This window comes from Uloborus diversus, chromosome 9, assembly GCF_026930045.1.
Source record: "Uloborus diversus isolate 005 chromosome 9, Udiv.v.3.1, whole genome shotgun sequence".
Lineage (NCBI taxonomy): Eukaryota > Metazoa > Arthropoda > Arachnida > Araneae > Uloboridae > Uloborus > Uloborus diversus.
The window spans coordinates 123,416,329-123,437,499 of NC_072739.1; the positions used below are offsets into that span (position 1 = coordinate 123,416,329).

A 21,171-nucleotide genomic window follows, 5' to 3' on the forward strand; every position below is an offset into this window, starting at 1 on the left:
GAAAAATAGTCTGGACAAAAATAACTATGTCTATTTACAAAAGTGAAACTCTCCATTTTTTTTAAGAACAACGACTCAAGATGCCAAATATTAAGTTTCAAAAGTTTATAAACATATCGCGAGATTCAAAGTTGCCAGTCATTCAGTCTTTCAAACCCGTCACTAAATAAGAATTTTTTGAAAACTATTACCTAATAAACAAATATTATTCTATATTCTTGTTGCAAAATTATTTTGCTATGTGAAGGAAACGATTTTTCAGACACTTCTTTACAAGAGATGTAACTCTGGATAATATTTCCGGACCATTCAGAAACTCTTCCGTCTTTGAATATCTTTAGTATAATTTTCGTTAGCTGTAAAAGTAATTGTAAAAATCTAATTGTATATTAGTATGTACGAGGATTGATACAAAAGTAAGGTTCCCATCAATTTTACAAATATACAGCACTGTGTATTCTCATTGAAATTTACATCGTTGGAAAGAAAAAACGTTTCTCTATTTTTATACATAATCGCCAACTTTTTATGTGCATTATTGTCGACGGTACGCTAACTTCTGTATCGAATAACACAGAATTCCACCGCCAATTCGTTGAGCAAGCGTTTCACCCCTTTTTTTGACTACGTCGTCGCTCCGGAAACGTGGCCAACAAAATGTCCTTTAACACATTGACTGCTAGGGACGAGATAGCTCGTCCTCCAGAATTATGCTGTATGCGCTAGGGACGAGATAACTCGTCCTTCAGCCAACACGTTGCTATATTTTTTCAGCGGGTTCCATTGGCTTTCCTGTCTGTTCTGCCGCGCATAGACGAACATTTAGATAAGGTTCAAAAAGAGAACACAAGATTGGTCCACACTACTGCGTTTACTGTAAAAACATTTTCTGATGCAAGCAAGCGTGCGCGCGATCAAACGAGATAGCGCGCGAGTTTTTTGTGCTGTAGTCTGTGAGTAAATAAAAACGTAGAATGAGTAAACGTAAGTATATGTCTTACATATGTAAGTATATGTAAGAAAATGCGTCGTCTGCCATTCTCTGAACATTCGAAAAGAATCGCGTTATCAATGCAAAACATGTGCGTCCAAACCTACCTTATGTGTTGCCCCTTGCTTTGAAAAATATCAGTGTGGAAAATTTCTAGAAAAAAATATATAGAATTTGTTTTGTATGCTGTATTGTTCATAAAAAGTCCAATAAAACTGTTTTCCTTCAATTTGTTTTAAATAATTAGCTTAGCGCAGGGAGTCCATATATAGGCTGTCGACGACGCAGTCAATGTGTTAAACTTAGGAAACAAGTAGTAATCACTAGACTCGAGCTCCGAACTGCAATTAAGAACAGTGTGGTTGGTTGACTGTCATGTCCCACTCTGACGGTGGAATTCTGTGACACTCGATGCAGAAGATAAGGCACCATCGACAATAATCACAGAAAAATGATGGCGATTTTGTATAAAAATAGAGAAACGTTTTTTTCTTTCCAACGATGTAAATTTCAATGCGAATAGACAGTGCTGTATATCTGTAAAATTAATCCCAACAAAACATTAACGTGAAAAAGAAGCCAAGTTCGGTTTTAATGAGGTGCGGGAAAGACGGTGTCACTGACAAAAAAAAGTTCACATCTCAACAGTTACCAAGTTCCATAGCAGTTCCTCATAGAAGTTGGATTTTCTCATGCTCTTCGATTCATTTAGAAAACAATTTTTTACTTTCTTTGATATTGGACTTAAAACTTGCGGCAAGTTTTAGTCATCTTTAGGTTTTTTTTTTTTCAAACTTGCCAAGTTTTAAGTCCAATGTCAAAGAAAGTAAAAAATTGTTTTCTAAATGAATTGAAGAACATGAGAAAATCCAACTTCTATGAGGAACTGCTATGGAACTTGGTAACTGTTTAGATCTGAACTTTTTTTGTCGGTGACACCGTCTTTCCCGCACCTCATTTAAACTGAACTTGGCTTCTTTTTCACATTAATGTTTTGTTGGGATATCATTACTTTTTGAAAAGCTAAATCAAAGGTTATGTTCTTATTTAGACAGTTATAAATGCAAAAGCGTATGTTACAAATATATGATTTCCTTTTTCCCCCCTGCTGTTACGGTGCACTTGTTTGCGGTTTCTTTTTATTAGAAGTTATGAAGATATTTTGATAACTGGGGACATCGCGCGATCGCCAATTTCGGGCAATAATCATCTGTTTTCCCATTTATCAGCAATGCCAACGTACATTAGCTCTTAGTCTTCCCGATTTTGACTAGAAATTTCGAAATTAGATTGTTAATTTAAAACTTCAACAACCTTGTTTTTGCAACGTTTGACGAGCCCATTTGTTTTGATTTATTTGGCGAAATATTTTGCAATCGCGTGGTTAAGTGATTACGCCGTGATGCTCATACAAAATAGCGCAATTTTTTGCTATTTTGATGTACCTTTTTGATTTTTTAGATTTTTCCCTTTACCTATGCATGAAAATCTATCTTCATGCCAAATTTCAAGTATGTGAGACACTTGGAAGTTCGTAAACATTTTGATGAGTGAGTGAGTGAGTCAGTGTAAAAAATGACACTTTTCAGATAGTAATAATTCCATAACTATAAGAGGTACATTCATGAAATTTAGAATTATAGGTCTGCTAGGCAGTTCTATTAGACATACAAAATTTCAAGCACGTAGAATTAATAGTTTTTGAGAAATGAGGAAGTCAAAAGTCGTTTACACACTGGCAGATGTGTCGCCTGATTTCCGAACTTGGCTGACACACTGCCATGTGTCTAAATGAGAACCTTACTTTTGTATCGACCCTCGTATGAAGGTGTTAGAAGAAATAATGTCCAAGTCTTTTGAAAATGATTGTTTAACACAGTATGATTACAGAAATTCAACACTACCATGCGTGTGAAAATAATCCAACTGAACTTTGTCATTGAATCATGGTTAACGCTTTCATTCGTTTAAACCTTGTTCCAGGTAATGAGTTACATCGGAATTGACGGGATTATCGAATTCCGATTTTTCAGAACTCGACAGTAACACAAGTATTTTCGAATTTTTTAAATTTTAATGAAAGTCATTTTGAATAATACTCTAAATAAAAAATCGGAATTGTTTGACAACCTTTAGAGATTTAATCGAATAAGTAGGGGAATGTGGGGTAAAATGAAATAGCAGGATAAAGTGAAATGGCAAAATCAGTAATGGTAATTGCAGTTTACAGCGCCACCTACCAAGCAATATTTTAACTATGTTCTTAATCAGATAGTTGATTCCAGTCAAAAATAAATTGCTCTAAAGGTCAGATTATATAATAATACAAGTCATTTGCAAAGTTTTATGCAGATATTGTAATGTTTTATGGATTATCAAAAATATTTTTTGTTATTATAAAATAATCAAGTTTTTGTAATCAACATTTTAAATATTAATTGAGTTCTACTGAGGTACAGTGCAATATTAATTTAGTTAATATTAGGAATGATTTGATTTTAACTGTTTGATACAATTTATCAAGTGCCCGCGGGGCAAAGTGAAATTGTAAATTTCATCTACATGTTAATTTATTTCTAACATCACTTACATATTCATTCACCATTTAATTCCTTTACATTACTTCGCTCATAAATTCATTTATTTATTCAATCAATATTTCATCTATTAGTTTATTTTTTCTTACATAGTAATTGATTAATTAATTTATTTATTCGCTTATTGTTCCATTATTTATTCATTTATTGTATGAAAACTATTTTTAATAATCAAGTAAAACATTTATGTAGAAAAATATTTTATTTTTTTCTTTGCCCCGTGCAAAGCAAAATTTTTTTACTTTTTTTGAAGGTACACATTTACTGCTGAAAATAAAAAAAAAGAATGTTTCAATGCAAGTTTTCTTTATAAAATACATTGTTTTTAACCGACTTCAAAAAGGAGGCGGTTATCAGTTCATACCGTATGTATGTTTTTTTTTTTTGTTTGTCCACTCATAGCGTCTCACCTAGTGAACCGATTTTGATGATTCTTTTTGTAATAGATAGGGGATGGCTCAACTTAGGTCCCATTACTTTGTTTGACCATATTTGTTCTTTAAAAAAAAAGTTATGGGCAAAAAACCGAAAATTTTATGCAATTTCCCTATTAAATGATTAAAATGATACTGTAGCAAAGTTCGCATCATCCGTGGATAACGGTGGCTCAGTGGTAGAATTGTCGCCTCCCACACGAGCGACACGGGTTCAAATCCCGACTAGGAGAAAGTGAATTTTACTAAAATTTCGTTTCTACTGTTTCCCGTATTTTCTCGAATGTTCTATTAATTTCTGTATCTTTCCAAGTCTGGAAAGTTCCAGCACTTTCTCAAGTTGTATATAAGGAGATGTAACGTTCATTCGTGGTTCTGAATAAAGATCTCGAGTTGAGACAAACGAGTATTCGCTTCATTTGGTTTTCTCATTGTCTTCGCTATCTTCATCTACGCGACAATATGAAACTCATTGTTATAAAAGTTTGGTGCCATATAACAGTAACATAAATAGTAATTGTAATGATAATTTTGAATAAAGGCTTTTCTAAAGCAATACAGTGATATAGAGCCGAAATTCTTACTAGGTAACTTCTTACTTTTACTCAAATATCTACATTTACACTAAAAAGAATGAAATAAAAAAATTTTGAAAAAAAAATAGAACCGACTTCAAAATTGCTCTAAGAAGTGAAAAATAATTTTATTCTTTAAACGCCATCGATAATACTTTTAAACATAATTTTTGAAGTTGGCGCAAAAACAAAAAGTAAAATCCATTGTAACCATACTTTGTTCATATTTTTTTCAAAAAATCATCCAAAGTTAGGAACGAAACATTTATATCGTTACTCAAATATGCTGTCATCAATGCGTAATACATGTGGTAGTGAAGAAACTGGACCTGGTTAAATTTATAACTTGTAGTTGAGTTATGGTTGTGAATGATTTTATCGATAGTTTTTGCGCCAAATTCAAAAATTATGTTTAAAAGTATTATCGATGGCGTTTAAAGAATAAAATTATTTTTCACTTCTTAGAGCAATTTTGAAGTCGGTTCTATTTTTTTTTTCAAAATTTTTTTATTTCGTTATATACTGTAATTATTAATAGAAATATACAATTTGTTTATTTAAAAAAAATGTAAGCTATCTTAATTATATCACTTTGCCGCTCTGAAAAATATTTATGCCCACGAATAAATTTTACCACTGCTTAAAATGTTAAATAAATACTGATTAAAAAATTTATAGGTTCTTTCACGTGAACTTTGGATTAAACACAAAGTTGTTCGACTATCTTCATGATACCTTGAGGAAAGAAGATAGAATTTATTCGGAAAATATATTTTACGGTCGTGGAAAAGAGTGGAATGAAGCCACCGAAGAAGAAAAAAAGAACTATGTTGAAGAACACCAGGACTGAATTGACAGTTGCTCAGAGGTACATTTGTACTTGAATAAGTACTGTGACAAAAAATTGATACAGGATGGTTAAATCCTTATTTTGACTAGTTACGTTTATTGACGTTTAATGTGATACTTATATTTGAAGTTTCTTTGTATCCGTAAAGCTTATTGTTATGGATAGTTTGCTTTGATTTTAAAGACTAAGTTATAAAGCGTTTTAAAATTCATGCTTAGATGCGGGACATTTCCACATGAATGTGCTATTATAGTCTTGTGTACTTTTTATCACTGTGATATACATGTTTTCATGTTAGCGTTTTATTATCAAAACTTTCTAACGTTTGCAATTGTTTGTATGCCTTAGTATATGGGGAGCAAAGAAAAAAAAAAGCATGAATTGTAGGAATTAAAAATGTTACTATAAAACAACAAAACTGTAGAAAGTCAACTTTTACTGGTGATTCTTCGGAAACATTCGGCTTTCTGCTGATGTCATTGGTGTGTGAATGATCATATTCAATGGCGAATATCGACTGTTGCAAAATATTTAAATTTGCTCAGGGAGCGCTGATTCGCAGCTTAAAAGGCTTTTAATTTTCTGTACATGAAGTTCAGAATGAGTGTACATGGGTTGTATGGAATTGGCAAACGTCCAGTTAAGACGAGTCTATCTGAATGAGGAGAAAAAGTAAAAATTTGATGCGCGTGTTCCGAGACTCTGCTTAATTTAGAGGCTAACATACATCTGCAAAAGATGACATCCCTAAAAACTAATAGATGCATCCATTTCCGCCCGTAAGCCGGATGTTTGCCTTTCCATACAATCCGTGGTCAGACATTATGTTGAATCCGTGCAAGTGCACGTGTACTGTTTTCTATCAATGGCATTTGAGCATTGCAATAAAGTTTTAGTTTAGTTCTATTGGGTTGGAAATGTCTTTTTGAACATTAGACTCAACATCATAGTAAAGAAAACTCTATCATTTAGTCTCAATACATACAGTTACATGAATTGAGGCAGTGAGAAGCAAAGGTATGTAAGTGGCAAAATTAAAAATTTGGAGATAACCAGTACACATAGGTGAACCTCTCCTCTGTCTTGGGGCAAGAGATGGTACTAGTGGCCCTGGTAAGTGCAGCTATACAGAATGATTTATAAAAAAAATCCAATGAAAGAAAACCTAGGATGTTATCTTTAAACGCGTTTTACTCAAAACTTGAAAATGCCCACTTACATCCCTTTGCTTCTCATCACCTCGATTGTACTGAAACAGTGACATATATATCAAATAAAAAATACCTACGCAATTAAAATTTTAAAACTAGGTTAAGCTAAAATTTTAGACTGTCACTAAGTCCTCCTATACTTAGGTGGCTAGTGGAAACAACTTTTCGAAAAAGTTGCCTATCAGCTAGTTGATTGGCGTTTTTCGTTGTCTTCGCATGATGCAACTTAGTTGAATCAACTTCACTTAAATGAGCCGATTTATTCAAGGAGCTGCTGAGCAACGCTGTTAAAACTGAACCGAGTTGACTTAACTAGTTTAATCGTGTGTAGGAACAAAAGCCGATGAGGGCCATTCAACGGAAAATGGTCATTTTGTCCCGCACGTGACGCCTCTTCATTGAAAATAATCTTAAAAAAATTAATGAACAAATTTTTTTCTACTTAACAAATTACAAACTTGTGTATGATTTCTTTTACAAAAAATTTCGTCATTACCCTTAAAAATGATAACGTACTTGACAAAGGGTTGACTTTTTCGTGGAGTGACCCATGAGTGTGATCAACTAAAAAGTTGACTCTCTCCTTAAATACGCCACTGTTCTTAACACGGTTTGAACTTGAGTTCTTTATTGCTGCCTCTTAACTAAAAATTTGTTTATTTATAAAGCGTTAGAGCATTGAGTGTGACGTTGAGAAAAATAGCATATAAAGCAATAACGTAATTCAATAAAAATTTTGTAAGACATTTTCAAATGAACACTTTAACAAACATTATTTTATCGTCTTGCATTTCATTTATCTCGATATCTTTATTACATCTTTTTACTTCCTTTTACAAAAAAGGAAGTATTGTATTCGCGAAAAAATTTTGACTCAAAAATCGACCTTAATTTCCATTTTGCTCAACCTCGAATGAATGTTAAGTTTTTTTTCGACTCGACCACACGTGGATAAGTGCCTAAGAACGTATAGACACCCGAAATATCCATTTTGACCATTCCCGAGTTAATTACAACGAGTTTTCTCGTGACGTATGTATGTATGTATGTGCGTATGTGCGGATGTGCGTATGTATGTCGCATAACTCAAGAACGGTATGTCCTAGAAAGTTGAAATTTGGTACGTGGTCCTAGTGGGGTCTGGTTGTGCACCTTCCTTTTTGAATGCATTCGGGTGTTTCTAAAGGGGTCTTTTGCCCCTTTTGGGGGGAAATCATTGTTAATTTCGATGTAAACTCAAGTGGTGTTACAATTTGGCGGACACTTGGCAATATATCGCCAGTCTTTTGGTCGCCAAGTTTTTTCGCCAACTTGGCGACAAATTTGGCGATTTTTTTTTAAAAATCTGGTTTTAATTTGGCCATTGTTGGTAATATTTAGAGAGTAAGCTATTGAATCACATTAAAATTGCCAATAATGGGAAAATGACATTAAATTGGAGTAAAAGGAAGTCATGTGAGGTCGGAAGTCATCAGCTCGTTTTCCTTTACATTTTAAAATTGACGTTCATTTTAATGAGTACACTTAACAGTCAAATTCTTGTAAAAATCATTTATTTTCACAACATTGAGGCAGCAGTCACAAAAAAGCAGTAGTCACAGTCACAAAGAAGTACCAGTCGCAGTGCACTTGGCGGCGATTTCTATTTTTGGTGAAAAGGTGTTACAGTGTAATACGGATGTGCCAAAAATATCCCTAGTGGAGAGAATGTTAACAAGAAACTGCAAACTTTAAAGAGTAATTACCGTTAAGAAGTCAACGTATTAAAAGGCAATATCAAAAATAGAAAGACAAGCTCCTTTGCTTCAGAAAAAGAAGCTTGAAGATGTGCTCATAATAATGTGTTACGATCGAAAATTTTCAAAAACAGCTCCAGATTCTCAAGCATTAATTATTTTAAACTTTCGCAAAAGTAAACATTTCTCGCCCCCCTCAATTTCCTTACCCCGATGAATAATACTATAGTAACTTTTATTAAAAGTTCTTGTTTACGTTCAAATTCAATGCATTGCACGGAAAAAGTAATTACTTTACTGTTAAATTTATATATGCTTATACAAAATGTGACATCAAACGAAAATTCACATTTTAAAAAATATCATAAGTAAATTTAAAAAATATGTTTAGATAAAACATCATATTTTCTTAATCAAAGGAATTCTTGCCTTCTCTGAGAAGAATTTTATACTTTGAGGTAGGAATCGTGCTTACGTAAGAAAATCCTTTTTATTTAACTTTAATTACATTAGTGGTACCTTGATAGTTCCCTTATAAAAACTTAATTCTTTCCGTTAAAGGTTATATTAAAAGTTTCTTGCGTTAGTTTGCTTAGAAATAGTGGAAACTTGTTATTATTTCCAAAAATGCGACTTTAAAAGCAAGATAGAATGAGGTATGTTAACACTTTAAGGATCATGAGTCATATATGTGTCTTCTAAGTTCAAATTTTAGAAATTACAGAATAAAAATTCTTTATAAAAATAAATAAATAAAGAAAAAAAAATGGTTTCAAAAATTTACTGCATTTTTACTTCCTTTAACAAAAAAGGAAGTATTGTATTCGCGAAAAAAATTTCACTCAAAAATCGGCTTTAATTTACATTTTGCTCGCCCCCGAATGAATATTGAGTTTTTTTTCAACCCGACCACACGTGGATACATGCTTAAGAATGTATAGACACCTGAAGAATCCATTTTGACGATCCCCGAGTTAATTACAACGAGTTTTTTCGTGACGTCCGTATGTACTATGAATGTGCGTATGTGCGTATGTATCTCGCATAACTCAAAAACGGTATGTCTTAGAAAGTTGAAATTCGGTACGTAGACTCTTAGTGGGGTCTAGTTGTGCATCTTCCCTTTTGGTTGCATTCGAATGTTCCAAAGGGGGTCTTTTACACCCTTTTGGGATAAAATCATTGTTAATTTCAATGCAAACTCAAGCGGTACTATAATTTGTCAAACACTTGGCAATTTATCGCCAAGCTTTTGGTCGCCAAGTTTTGTCGCCAACTTGGCGGTTTTTTTTGAATTTTAAATCTGGTTTCAATTTGGCCATATTTAGAGAGTTTACCATTGAATCACATTAAAACTGCCAATATTGGAAAAAATTATCTGTATAACACGTTTTCTTTGCTTCGGTTCGCAACAGACTTGGAATGAAAATATTTAAAGTGTGTTTTTTGCTCACTCCGAGGCACTATTATCTTTAAATTGGAGTAAAAGGAAGTCATGTGATGCACACATCAGCTCGTTTTTTAAATATCGCAAATGAATAACATCGCTACTTGTACTTTCATACTTCTAATTACATTGAATATTACTTTTTAATTGAAGATTAAATGAAGGTAATGTCATTAACTGTTAAAATATATATGAACTGAATAATAAATTAGTCACATTTTTAGGAATTGTAGCTTAACATCTCTTACGGACCACATAGACACATATGTCCCGTTGTCCCATCAATTTACACAAAATCAACAGAAAATGTAAGCATCTGCTGTAAATATATATAAACATTTCTGTTTTTTTTATGCTCTTGTGTATTTTTATTGCAGTGCCAGCCTTTCTTTGTACGAATTTAAATGCGCGAAAGATAGCAATTCATAACTTTCAAAAATTTTTAGCCTAGTAGATTTGGCAACTCGTAAAAAATCCAGTTGAATGTCATAAAATCTAAAAGATATTGACCACCTAAATGAGCCGAGTTTCAATTATTTTCCGTCAGTCGACGAACCGCAAGGGGTCTTTCACAAATTGCCAGCATTTCCATGCAAGCGTTTAGTATTACTATGGTATGATTCCTGGTAAATATAAATTATTTCGAAGCAAGGAAGGGGGGGGGGTGACCTTCAGAATCGTTGGTTTTATTCTGAAAATCCTGGTATGGTAATCCATATACATGAAAGAGCTATTTGATTTTAAAAAAAAGGACATAAATTTTCACTTGTTACGATCAAACGAAGACACTTTTCTGTTGACGCTTTCTGAGCGTTTAATGCTTCACTCATAAATTTATTTGAAAAACGTTAAACTCCACTTTTTTCTTGAGAAATTTACGTAATACACTGTTTTTATAATTGAGTGTTTCATTATACTTTCTTATTACTGATCATTTCATTGTAAGGAGCAAAAAGGGTAGTACGATTCATGCATACTTCGACTGTATGCTTGATTGGTGCTGTATTCAAAAGTATCTCATACCATCACATTTTTTCCTACATATTATCCAACATTTATTTTTTTTGTAGGTTAATCAAATCTCTTCGTTAAGTTGTTAAATACACGTCTCAGAGGCGTAAATGACATTCAGTGTTCGCTGTCATAGTAATTCAAAAAAAAAAAAGTAATTGTACAAACCCTTTCTTGTCGATTGCCTTCATTTTTGATTGGCCCTTAACTGGTGTGGTCGAATGGGGTGACTCACATCCCAGAAGAAGTGGAATTTGCATCCAACCGTTTAGCAATGTTTGCATTCGCTTTGTATGTATATGTATTAATGATGCGCCGATAAGCAAATTGGCCGATTACCGATTAATCGACTGTTGTTAATCGCCTTAGCCTATTAATGATCGTAATGATTATTTTTAACCCTATCAATTTCTTCATCACTTCAACTTTAGAACTAGTTAATATATTTTTTTTTCCATGAGACGATTTATTTCTTCTTGACTTTCCTAATTTTCCCAAAGCAGTTTTAGAACTTAATCCAATTTCTTAGAGTCAATGTTCACATTTGTTAATAAAATTACATTATCTTAACTAGACATGAAAATTTAACAATATTAGGAGGCAACCTGTGGTTAGTGGCTAATTTAGGATCCTTTTTAATTTAAAATGATTTCTTAAATTATTAGTAACCATTTAATCCCAGACTTCAGGCCCTTATAAAAAAAAATCCAAGGTATTTATGCAACAAGGTATAATAAAAGCACTATGCTGAAGGAAAAAAAAGTTTCGACACAAGAAAAAAAAATGTTGCAACATTGTCTGCAAGTTGTGTATATTTATTCAAAATAGAAAAAAAAAATTAAAGTAAATTAAAAAAAAACATTGCTTCAACCATGAGTTTGTTATAAAAAAAATTAAAACAAAGTATGCATATTTTTTTAATCAAATGATATTTAATAACAATTAATTTTTTTATGAATAAAAATTTAATCATTTGAGTTGGTTGTCAAAACATATAAACAAATTATATTTTAGTTAGTAGAAGCAAAATACGAGGTAAAAAGATGTTGTGTCATCAAAAACTGGGGTGGGGGTATCATAACAAATTAAGAAATGATCCTGATTTTCTTCGAGAAGTAAAACAAAAGTATTAGGAACCTTTTTCTTTTTCGTTGGGGAGAGTTAATGGGGAGTTGCAGTGGGATTATATATACATTTGTTCCTTTCTGTTACGTTTCTGTCCCTCAAAAGATAAATAGAAATAACATTAATATATAGCATAAAAACAAAACTAATTTATAACTTTTATCCTTCTATACAAGAGAGAAGCTTCTAGGCAGGTGATAAGAAATGAACGAAGAACGGGGCCTACGATGGTGTAAATATTGACTTCATATGAATATGGATTTAAAGTGCTCTTTATTTATTACAAATATGTGGTAGTAGAGGGGGGAGGGGAGGGAGAGGGATTTCTACTTATGTTGTTCGCCATTGCAATTTAAAAGTCTGGGAATTTAGTTATTCATAATAGTGTCACGTGAATACCAATTGTAAGGGTTATTCTATAATTTCATTCAGTTTTAAACACTTTCTAAATTATTTATTTTATTTCTGCTCTGTTTCCCTTTTATTCTGCATTGATTAGCAATATTTACAGAAAATTACATTTATTTATTGTAATAAATGTATTCCTCATAGTATTTTGTAGAAAGTATACTTAAAAAAGCATTTTTGAAAATATTTTTTTTGATCGATTAATCGGCCAAATTTGCTCGATTATAAAAAATCGGCAAAGTACACGATTGATCGGTACTGCCGATTAATCGGCACATCGTTGCATTTTATAAATAAATATTGAAAAAAATCATTGGATTTTTTCTTACTTTATGTTGATAATTTAATTTTTGTGGAATGTACACGAAATGTAACAAGCTGTAAGCGAACATATAATCCAAATTATCCCCAAATTTTAAAATTATTTAACTTAGTGGTAAGGTACTAGATTAGTATAACAAAGGTCCGCAAATCAAAACTTGCAAAGACTACATGAGGCTATGAGAAGCAAAGTGATGTAAGTAGCAAAATTAAAAATTTAGAGATGACCTGTACAAATGGTAGGTGAACCTCTCCTCTGTCTTGGGGCAAGAGATTGTACTAGTAGCCCTGGTAGGGCTGCTGTACAGCATGATTTAGAAAAACTTTTCAATGAAAAACTACCTAGGACCTTATCTTTAAATGCCTTTTACTTAAAACTTGAAAATGTCCACTTACATCCCTTAGCATCTCATTGCCACATTAGTACAGTAAAATTAGTTCAAAAAATGGCCAAACCCAAACATCCAAAAAAAAGGCGAAACCTGTTGCAAATTACTTCTTATCCTTCCAGCAAGAAGGGGTAAAAAGTCCCAGCACTTTGCGCGTCGGGTTTTGGGGGAAAAGGGGGGGGGGGGACGAAATAATCTTCTATTTAAATAAAAATAATTTCTATTACTTAAAAAAAATTCTCAAACCTCGCAGAAACCACTCTATAACAGTAAAATAATAAACTCTCACAGAAAAAATTCTAATTAACAGGGGTAGACAGGCGGAGGGGAGGAACGGGGGGGGGGTCCATGGAGCAGCTTTGCATCATTGGAATTTTTAAGGCAGTTTTTTCAAGGATAGATTATTTCTTTCTTTTTTGAGGACTTGTATTCTGGATGGGTACTTTGTCACACTTAAGGGGTGATCCATCGCTTTTGGGGGGGGGGGGGGTACTCTGAATTTACATTCTAAAATCAACTATTGCAGTGAAGTTCACGAAAAAATTTCCCTGATTTAAACTTTTTCGAAGTACAAAATGTCACACAATGATATGGTAATATAAGAATGATAATTCTAAAAGATCTAAGCGAGCTCAGTAACCAAATTATTTGTGACTGGAGTTATTAAACTATTTAGATCGCTGAAAAACCAAATTCCTGTGCAGCATAAAAAAAGTCCAAATTGACCAAAGTTTCCCTACTTCTTGATTAACTTACTTCAACTTTTCTACAATCTTTTGCCATCACCCTAACGGGGGACAAACCGAAATTATTGCCAATAATGAGACGGGCAATGCTGCAATTCTGCACCCTCTAAGTCGGTGAGGGGTTCTCATTTGCGAACACCGAGTTACCTCTCTTTTAGGCAGATGGTTATGTGAACTGTGCTTAATATGCGGACATATACTTGCAACACTATCTGAAACTTTTGAGTACATTATGCGATAAAAAAAATTTGATCACATTAAACATCAGGCTAAAACATCAGCTATCCAACGATCTAACGCAGTGACAAATTCAGGTGGTCTAGAACCTGTAGTGATTCAACGATAGAACAAGTCTTGATGAGAGCAATGACAATACAACAATACAATGCTAAATATTTACACCTTTTTGTCTCCCAGTTTGGAAATTACAATCTGTTTCTAAAGCCCCCAGAAGTTTCTTCCCTGTCAAGTTGGTAGTAGTATTGCTCGCTGATGATAAAGTGAGTTGCGATGAGACCTTTAACGTTCGTGTAGTAACATCAAAGGATATTGAAGGCAACCAATTTTGTGGCATTTCTTTGTAAAGGAGGTAAGCAGTTATGTCTTTAGCTTCTGTTACAAGAGTAGTTATTATCTGTATAGATGTGTAAGCCCAAACCATCTTTTACACCGAATGGTATGAACAGTAAAGATGGAATAACAAATTGCTAAAAGCTTCTGGTACGAGTTATGCGCTGATACTCCATCAGTATTCGATGAATCTGGTTTCAGAAGGAAAGAAATCCTGTATCGTTAAAGTGCTATTATCTGAAGCAAAAAGGTTCATCCACCATCACAGAACGAACAGCTGGTGTCATATATGAGGCAGTAAGAAGCAAAGGGACGTAAGTGAACATTTTCAAGTTTTGAATAAAACGCGTTTAAAGATAACATCCTAGGAGGCTTTCATAGATTTTCTTTTCTAAATCATGCTGTATAGAAGCAACTACCAGGTCTACTAGTACCATCTCTTGCCCCAAGATAGAGGAAAGGTTCACCAACCATTTGTACTGGTTATCTCCAAATTTTTAGTTTTGCCACTGACATCCCTTTGCTTCTCACTGCATCATATGTAATAGATGGAAGATACCTGCTTGATCATATTTTTGGTTCTGTAAGCTTCAAGAAAATATGCCAGCAATGCAGTGTATAAGTCACTTGTAAGTTTGGGAAAGCTAGTGTCATTTTTGATGGGTGCAAAAAGAAAGCACCACAGAAATATAATCTGCGTCTTATTACAACAGCCAAGCTGTAGAAGACTTTCTGCGCCTCAAATCTTGTGCTTGCTCTGAACTGTTCATTGGATATAGTGAGTGTTTGAAAAGTCTGAAAGTGGACTGAAATGTGCAACTATAACGATTTTTGCTGAGAATCTAGATTCCGAAAAACATTTTGATAACGAAGACTTTTTGTTGCAAGCTTAGGAGAAAACATTTGAAAGCAAAAAACAATTCAGCGTGATTTTCTGGCCATTGAATCAAATGTGCACCATCAGAGGGGGTGGGGGGGGGGGGGGAAGGATAATATTTTAGTATATAATTTCGTTTTGGGAGGTTAGCTACTGTTCTTATAGGGTGGACAGTCCTGATTTAATGCATTTTAGATTTGCATGAAATAATACTTCTACTTGAAATAAAAGGGGGGGGGGGGTAATATTTATTTTATTTGGCGGAGGGGGGTGCTGTAGCTTTGAGAGGAGGTGCATCATCGCTTTTGGAGAATGGACACACTTGATTTCTAACTTTAACTTGGCATAAAATAATGTTTCCATATGAAATGTACGGAGGGGGGTTCGGGGGTACTGCTTCGTTTTACGGAGATAGGGGGGCTCTGTAGCATTGATGTGTTATGTCATCCCTCTTGGCGGTCAAATACCTTTAATTCCATGCTTTTAAATTTAGTATAACTTAATATTCTCATTTTAAATTTACTCTAAAAATTCTGGAAAAATACCCAAAACAGCAATTTTTAGATGCCCTCCATTCCAAAACCCGACGCACAATGGGGTGGGACTTTTTACCTGTTCTTATTGGGAGGGTAATAAACAATTTGCACCAGGTTTAGCTTTTTTTTTTTGGATGTTTGGGTCCGACACCTATTTTTAGTGTACTACATATTTCCACCACTGAGCTCTCATCCTCTCACTCGTTTTACGTACGCTACTGATACTAAAACAAGGCTGCGTCGTCGGAGAGAAAATGATCGGCTCCGACTCCAACTCTGGGAATTTTAGAGCTTCTGACTCTGACTTCTTTCCCACAAAATCAGTCCGACTCCAACTCTGACTCCGCAACCCTGGCAGAGTTGCAGACTCGAAGTGGAAAATAACCAACTCCGACTTTGGTTAAATATAAAAGTTATTTTAAATTCCAAGCGAGTCTTGGAAATTTAATGTTTTCAGCATCAACTCTTTTACCCCAAAATCAGTCCGATCCCAAATCCATGACTCCGACTCTACAGCACTGCAGTAAAACATTTAGATAAGTTTAAAAAATAAATGTTATTACTAAACTAGAAAGTCGCCCGTCAAGGTATGACGGGTGAAAATTGCTTCTACTCTTCTACATTTGAACGAAGCAATTGCCTGTTTGGTGCTATTTTGGTAGTTGAAATTGTAACCCTAACTCCAGTGGATTAACCCCAAAATCCAGTAGATAGCGTTCATTGTTGAACAATTTTACGTTTCTTCATCATCCTAAAACGACAGCGTTACCAGTAACACAGTCAAATTACCGGATCCAGTTCAGTCTTGTCACGATAAAGCATGTCCCGGCATGTCAAACATTATCAAAACATATTATCACATTATCATGCCGTGGCACGATTTTCATAGTTGAAACACGCGGGTTACTCGATCATCGGCTATTATTTATGTAAGGATGCTTTTATTAAAAAACTGAAAATTTATTTAATAGCTAACATGCAATAGCAGTTTTAAAGAAACGTTCCTCGTTCAAATAAATATTTTTCCAATCAATACTTTTCCTCGCAATTACTAGAAAATTATTTGCTCTTGGCACTAAAATCTGCTTTAAACACATAACTTGGAAGATTAAAACGAAACGTTTAAATTTGAAAAGTTTGATTTTCTTAAAAATTAACCTTTAAAATGATTACATAAGCTAAGAGAAGGAAGTAAAAATTGCTGGCTATTCTGAAGTTTTAAAAAATAACTTACGCTGATCAAGTTTAAATATTTATTTTTACCGAACATTTACGGGACTTTTATGTTTGACTTATGTGAGCAAACATTAAGGATCTTTAAGGTAAATCAAAAATTATTGCTCAAGTTCTCAGTTTTTTTTAAAGACATCCGATAAATATCCGACTTTTTCTTTACTCTCATGTCGATTAGGGAAAACTTTAAACGTTTATTTACATTTTTTGAAATGTAAGAGCAAATATTTTCTGATCTCTTTTCGCTGTGTCTGACAAATTCTTGGATCAAAAATACATTTTCGGCAAAGTATGATGTAACATTAATCGGAGATTACTTTAAAGCAGAAAAATAGAGCGTTTTCTTTCGAATTACTCTGAACATTCCATGGTCACCAAAAAGAACGATATTGCTTCTAATGAGTGATGTGGCAATCAAACAGAGAATTTTAACCCGCAAATAATTAATTCTAAAGGTAGAACAATAATCGACCTCTCAACTTGTTGAATCCCAGACAAGAAGTTCATCCAGAACTAAACGAACTTACTTCTCATTTATCAGCATCTGTGTCCACTAACAACAGTCATAAATCTCTCTATCCAGAGTTTCTTAAATTGTGTTCCATGGAAATCCAGGGTTCCATGGAGATTAATCAAAAGGTGTGCAAAACTCCTTCGTTCTTTTATTAAAGTTCCAATTTCTCACTCAAAAAATCTATTTAAAAAAAAGAAGAATGGCAATCATCCCTCGTTTCTGTGCACTGACTAGATAATGGTTTCCGATCCTGTAGTCAATGTAAAGAATCACATGTTTCATCTAAAATCATGACATTTTCATTACAAATGGATAGTCTACCGATGAAGCAGGATTCGCAAAATTTGTTATTATCAGGAGCAATCCAGTGGGAGGTCATAGGAGATCATTGTGACCTTCCAAAAATTTCCTTATTTGGAAAATTTAGTTTGACGATTCGGCAAAATTATAATCATTCGGCAAAATTTGGTCTTATATTCTGCAAAATTATCATCATTCGGCAAAGTTTAGAGTCCCATTCGGCAAAATTTTTAATTATATTCGACAAATTTATCATCATTCGGCGAAACTTAGAGTTCCATTCCGCAAAAATTTGGAGTTAAAAAATTTGGCGAAATTTGGAGTTTGATTCGGCAAATTGAGAATTTCCGCCCTCTCAAAATTTAAGTTGATATATGATCTTTATCTTTACTAATAATAAAGCTGAAAGTCTCTCTGTCTGTCAGGATCTCTGCCCGGATCTCTGTCTGTCTGTCAGGATCTCTGTGACGCGCATAGCGCCTAGACCGTTCTGCCGATTTTCATGAAATTTGGCACAAAGTTAGTTTGTAGCATGGGGGTGTGCACCTCAAAGCGTTTTTTCGAAAATTCGATGTGGTTCTTTTTCTATTCCAATTTTAAGAACAAAACTATCATAAGATGGACGAGTAAATTACGAAATTTTCATAACGTGGAACCGTAACATGGGCACAAGTCAATTGGCGAGATACGAAATTATCATAACGTGGAACCGTAACATGGGTACAAGCCAATTGGTGAGTAAAATCAATATACGTTATTTGTGAATATACAGGCGAACCAAAAGACCTTTTAATTTTTCTATTACGGACAAAGCCGTGAAGAAACCACAAGATAGGTACGTGAACGCGGGAGTGCGTCATATTTGATTTTAAATCAGATGTATACTAACTATAGGATGTTTTATGTCATCGTGGTTTTTTCTGAAGACTAACGGACTACTCGTACATTACTCTATCTTAGTATTTTTGCTTAAGCGCTTCAACGCCGTTTTCACTTTTCGAGAATACTGAAAATATTTCATTTAAATTTAATTTTCAAAGAAAGTTTATGCAGGAGTCGTGGCTGAAAGGGCAAAAGCACATACTCTAGCAGCTACTTGCACTTGTTTTTCATTCTATTTTGAAGTTTTTTAACTACGTTTAAATTTAGCATTTAATTTTCAGTTCTTCATTGGTGATGTTTTCTGGTAAATGTTTCGACTAACCAATGCTGATTCACCTTGCAGACTATTTTTGTGTTTTGTAACTCGCATCCCAGACTGAGGGAAAAAGAATTCGCTTCTGCGGGTACCAAAGGTCAAACAGTATTACAAAAAACGACAGAATAAGTTACCTGAAATAATTTTAGTTTTTCAACTAACACATTTGAGGGATAAGATTCATTTTTTCTGACACATAATTGGCCTTTAACTTCGAAAATGATTTAGATTAGAAAAACCACTTCTGCTGCCTGTTACCAAGAATTCTCAAAGAAATATTGTTATTTTCCGTTGTCGAATAATTCTGAAATCTAATTTTTGACTTCTTTAAAAAGTTTTATTTAAAACTTCTGCTTTCAAGGTTCCTGAATATAGAGGCATCAGATTCGTTATGAAATTTAGAGTTGCAAAAAAAAAAAAAAAAAAAAAATTACATTTTGAAGTCATGGTTTGTAAGGATAAAAATAGTCTAGCACAAAGTCTAACTTCGAATTTCTGATATCTTTGATTGCTGTTAAAACGCACGCTAAATGGAACTTAATTTCTCATTTAATTATTACGTATTTAATAGTCGACGATACATGAGCTTATTAAATCAGTGGATACTGGCGCGAAACTCAAATTCCTAATACGTTCTTAACAAATCATGTCCTGACCTGATAAATATAATATATTATAATTTTGTTTCGAAACAAAGAATTTTCATTGTAAAAAAATACATTTCATTGAAATTAGAAAAGAAAAGCTTTTTTTTCATCCTCGTTCAAAGCATTAATTTATTCGATTATTTTGTTTTTATTCGACTTCGACAACAGATGGCGCTTTAAAGTTAGCTCAAATCTTGAATACCATAGGCTGGGAAGTCTGAAAAATGTTGCTCCATTATTTTTCAAAATTAAAAACAATTTTTAAGAGATTTTATTTTGTGTTAGAAGTTGTTTGAAAGTCAAAGTCATTTTTGATAATGCATTCTACATACTCGGAAAATTAATCATTGTTTCAAATAAAATTTAAAAGGGAAACTTGCATTTTTCTGTTAACTAGCTCTCAGATTATTAATGCATATATTTTTCAAATTTTATTAGGAATAAGACTTTCCAAAGCTGAAAGAAAGAAATGAATGAAACAGGCCTTTTTTTTTCTTTTGTGTGTGTGTGTGTGTCTGAGGAAAAGTTTTTTTTTTATTTCCTTGAAATTAATTATTCATTAATAGCACGTAACAAATATGCAAGTCCTTTTAAACTTTTTAGAATGCTTGCATTGTTTTCCTTTCCGTTTCGTTACTTTTTAATTGATTAAGCTGGTGCGTTCGTACTGTATTAGAACCTTATTTTCAGAATGAATAAAAGCAGAACCACGATTATTCGAAATTCTTTTCATGCTTTGAGAACCATAAGTTTTGCGGTAGAATATGGAATATCGTGGTGTTTTCAAAATAAAATCACAGTACATTGTAATCTCAAAAAGTAAAAGCTTTAACTCAAAGAACAGAAAAAAATTAAAAGCAAGGGAGAAAAGCGACCAATTTTGAGCCCCTCTCTTTTTTCATGATTTCTAGCTCAAATTTATTTGCTCCAAACACTCTTTTAATTTCAACCTGGCTGCTATGAGATAGGCTTTTCAGATTTATAAACACTATATATATTTTATATACAAAACAAGTTGGCGACAAACTTTACGATGTAAAAGGAACTAAAAAAAGCAAAAATTGGGAAAAATGTAAAAAATGACGTAAAAGCGTAAAAACGCGGATTTGCGGAAGAATCATTAACTTGTTTTCCTAAATCCCGTCTTTTCAATTGCAATAACGATTTTTTTTGCCTTAAAGTAAAATAAAATCAATATGAATATATATATCCAAATATCAGGTATCTATAATGTTTTGTTTCAAATTATAATTTAAATGTTTCTTGTTAGTCTTAGAAATGTTCAATTATATAAGTCTTCAACGCGCAGGCGTACTAAATCCAGGTACTCCCACAGGTTCAATGTTATAACCAGTTTTAAAATTTCAGTTTGTTTTCAAGGAAAAACTGAAGCAGCTGACTTTTTCCCCTTGGGTTCACTCTTAGATACAAAACGAGTGGTAAAAGATCTGAAAA

The 21,171-nt window shown here is 33.3% G+C and overlaps 1 protein-coding gene across 1 annotated transcript in view; it reads left to right on the forward strand.

Moving 5' to 3' along the window:
• LOC129229885 (putative methylsterol monooxygenase DDB_G0269788) overlaps positions 1-6,342 on the forward strand; it is a 33,616-nt gene extending 27,274 nt beyond the window's left edge. The window contains exon 8 of the mRNA XM_054864264.1: positions 5,276-6,342. Coding sequence (XP_054720239.1) covers positions 5,276-5,447 — 172 coding nt within the window. The 3' untranslated portion in view covers positions 5,448-6,342. The remainder of the gene's footprint in view (positions 1-5,275) is intronic.
• The last annotated feature ends 14,829 nt before the right edge of the window (positions 6,343-21,171 follow it).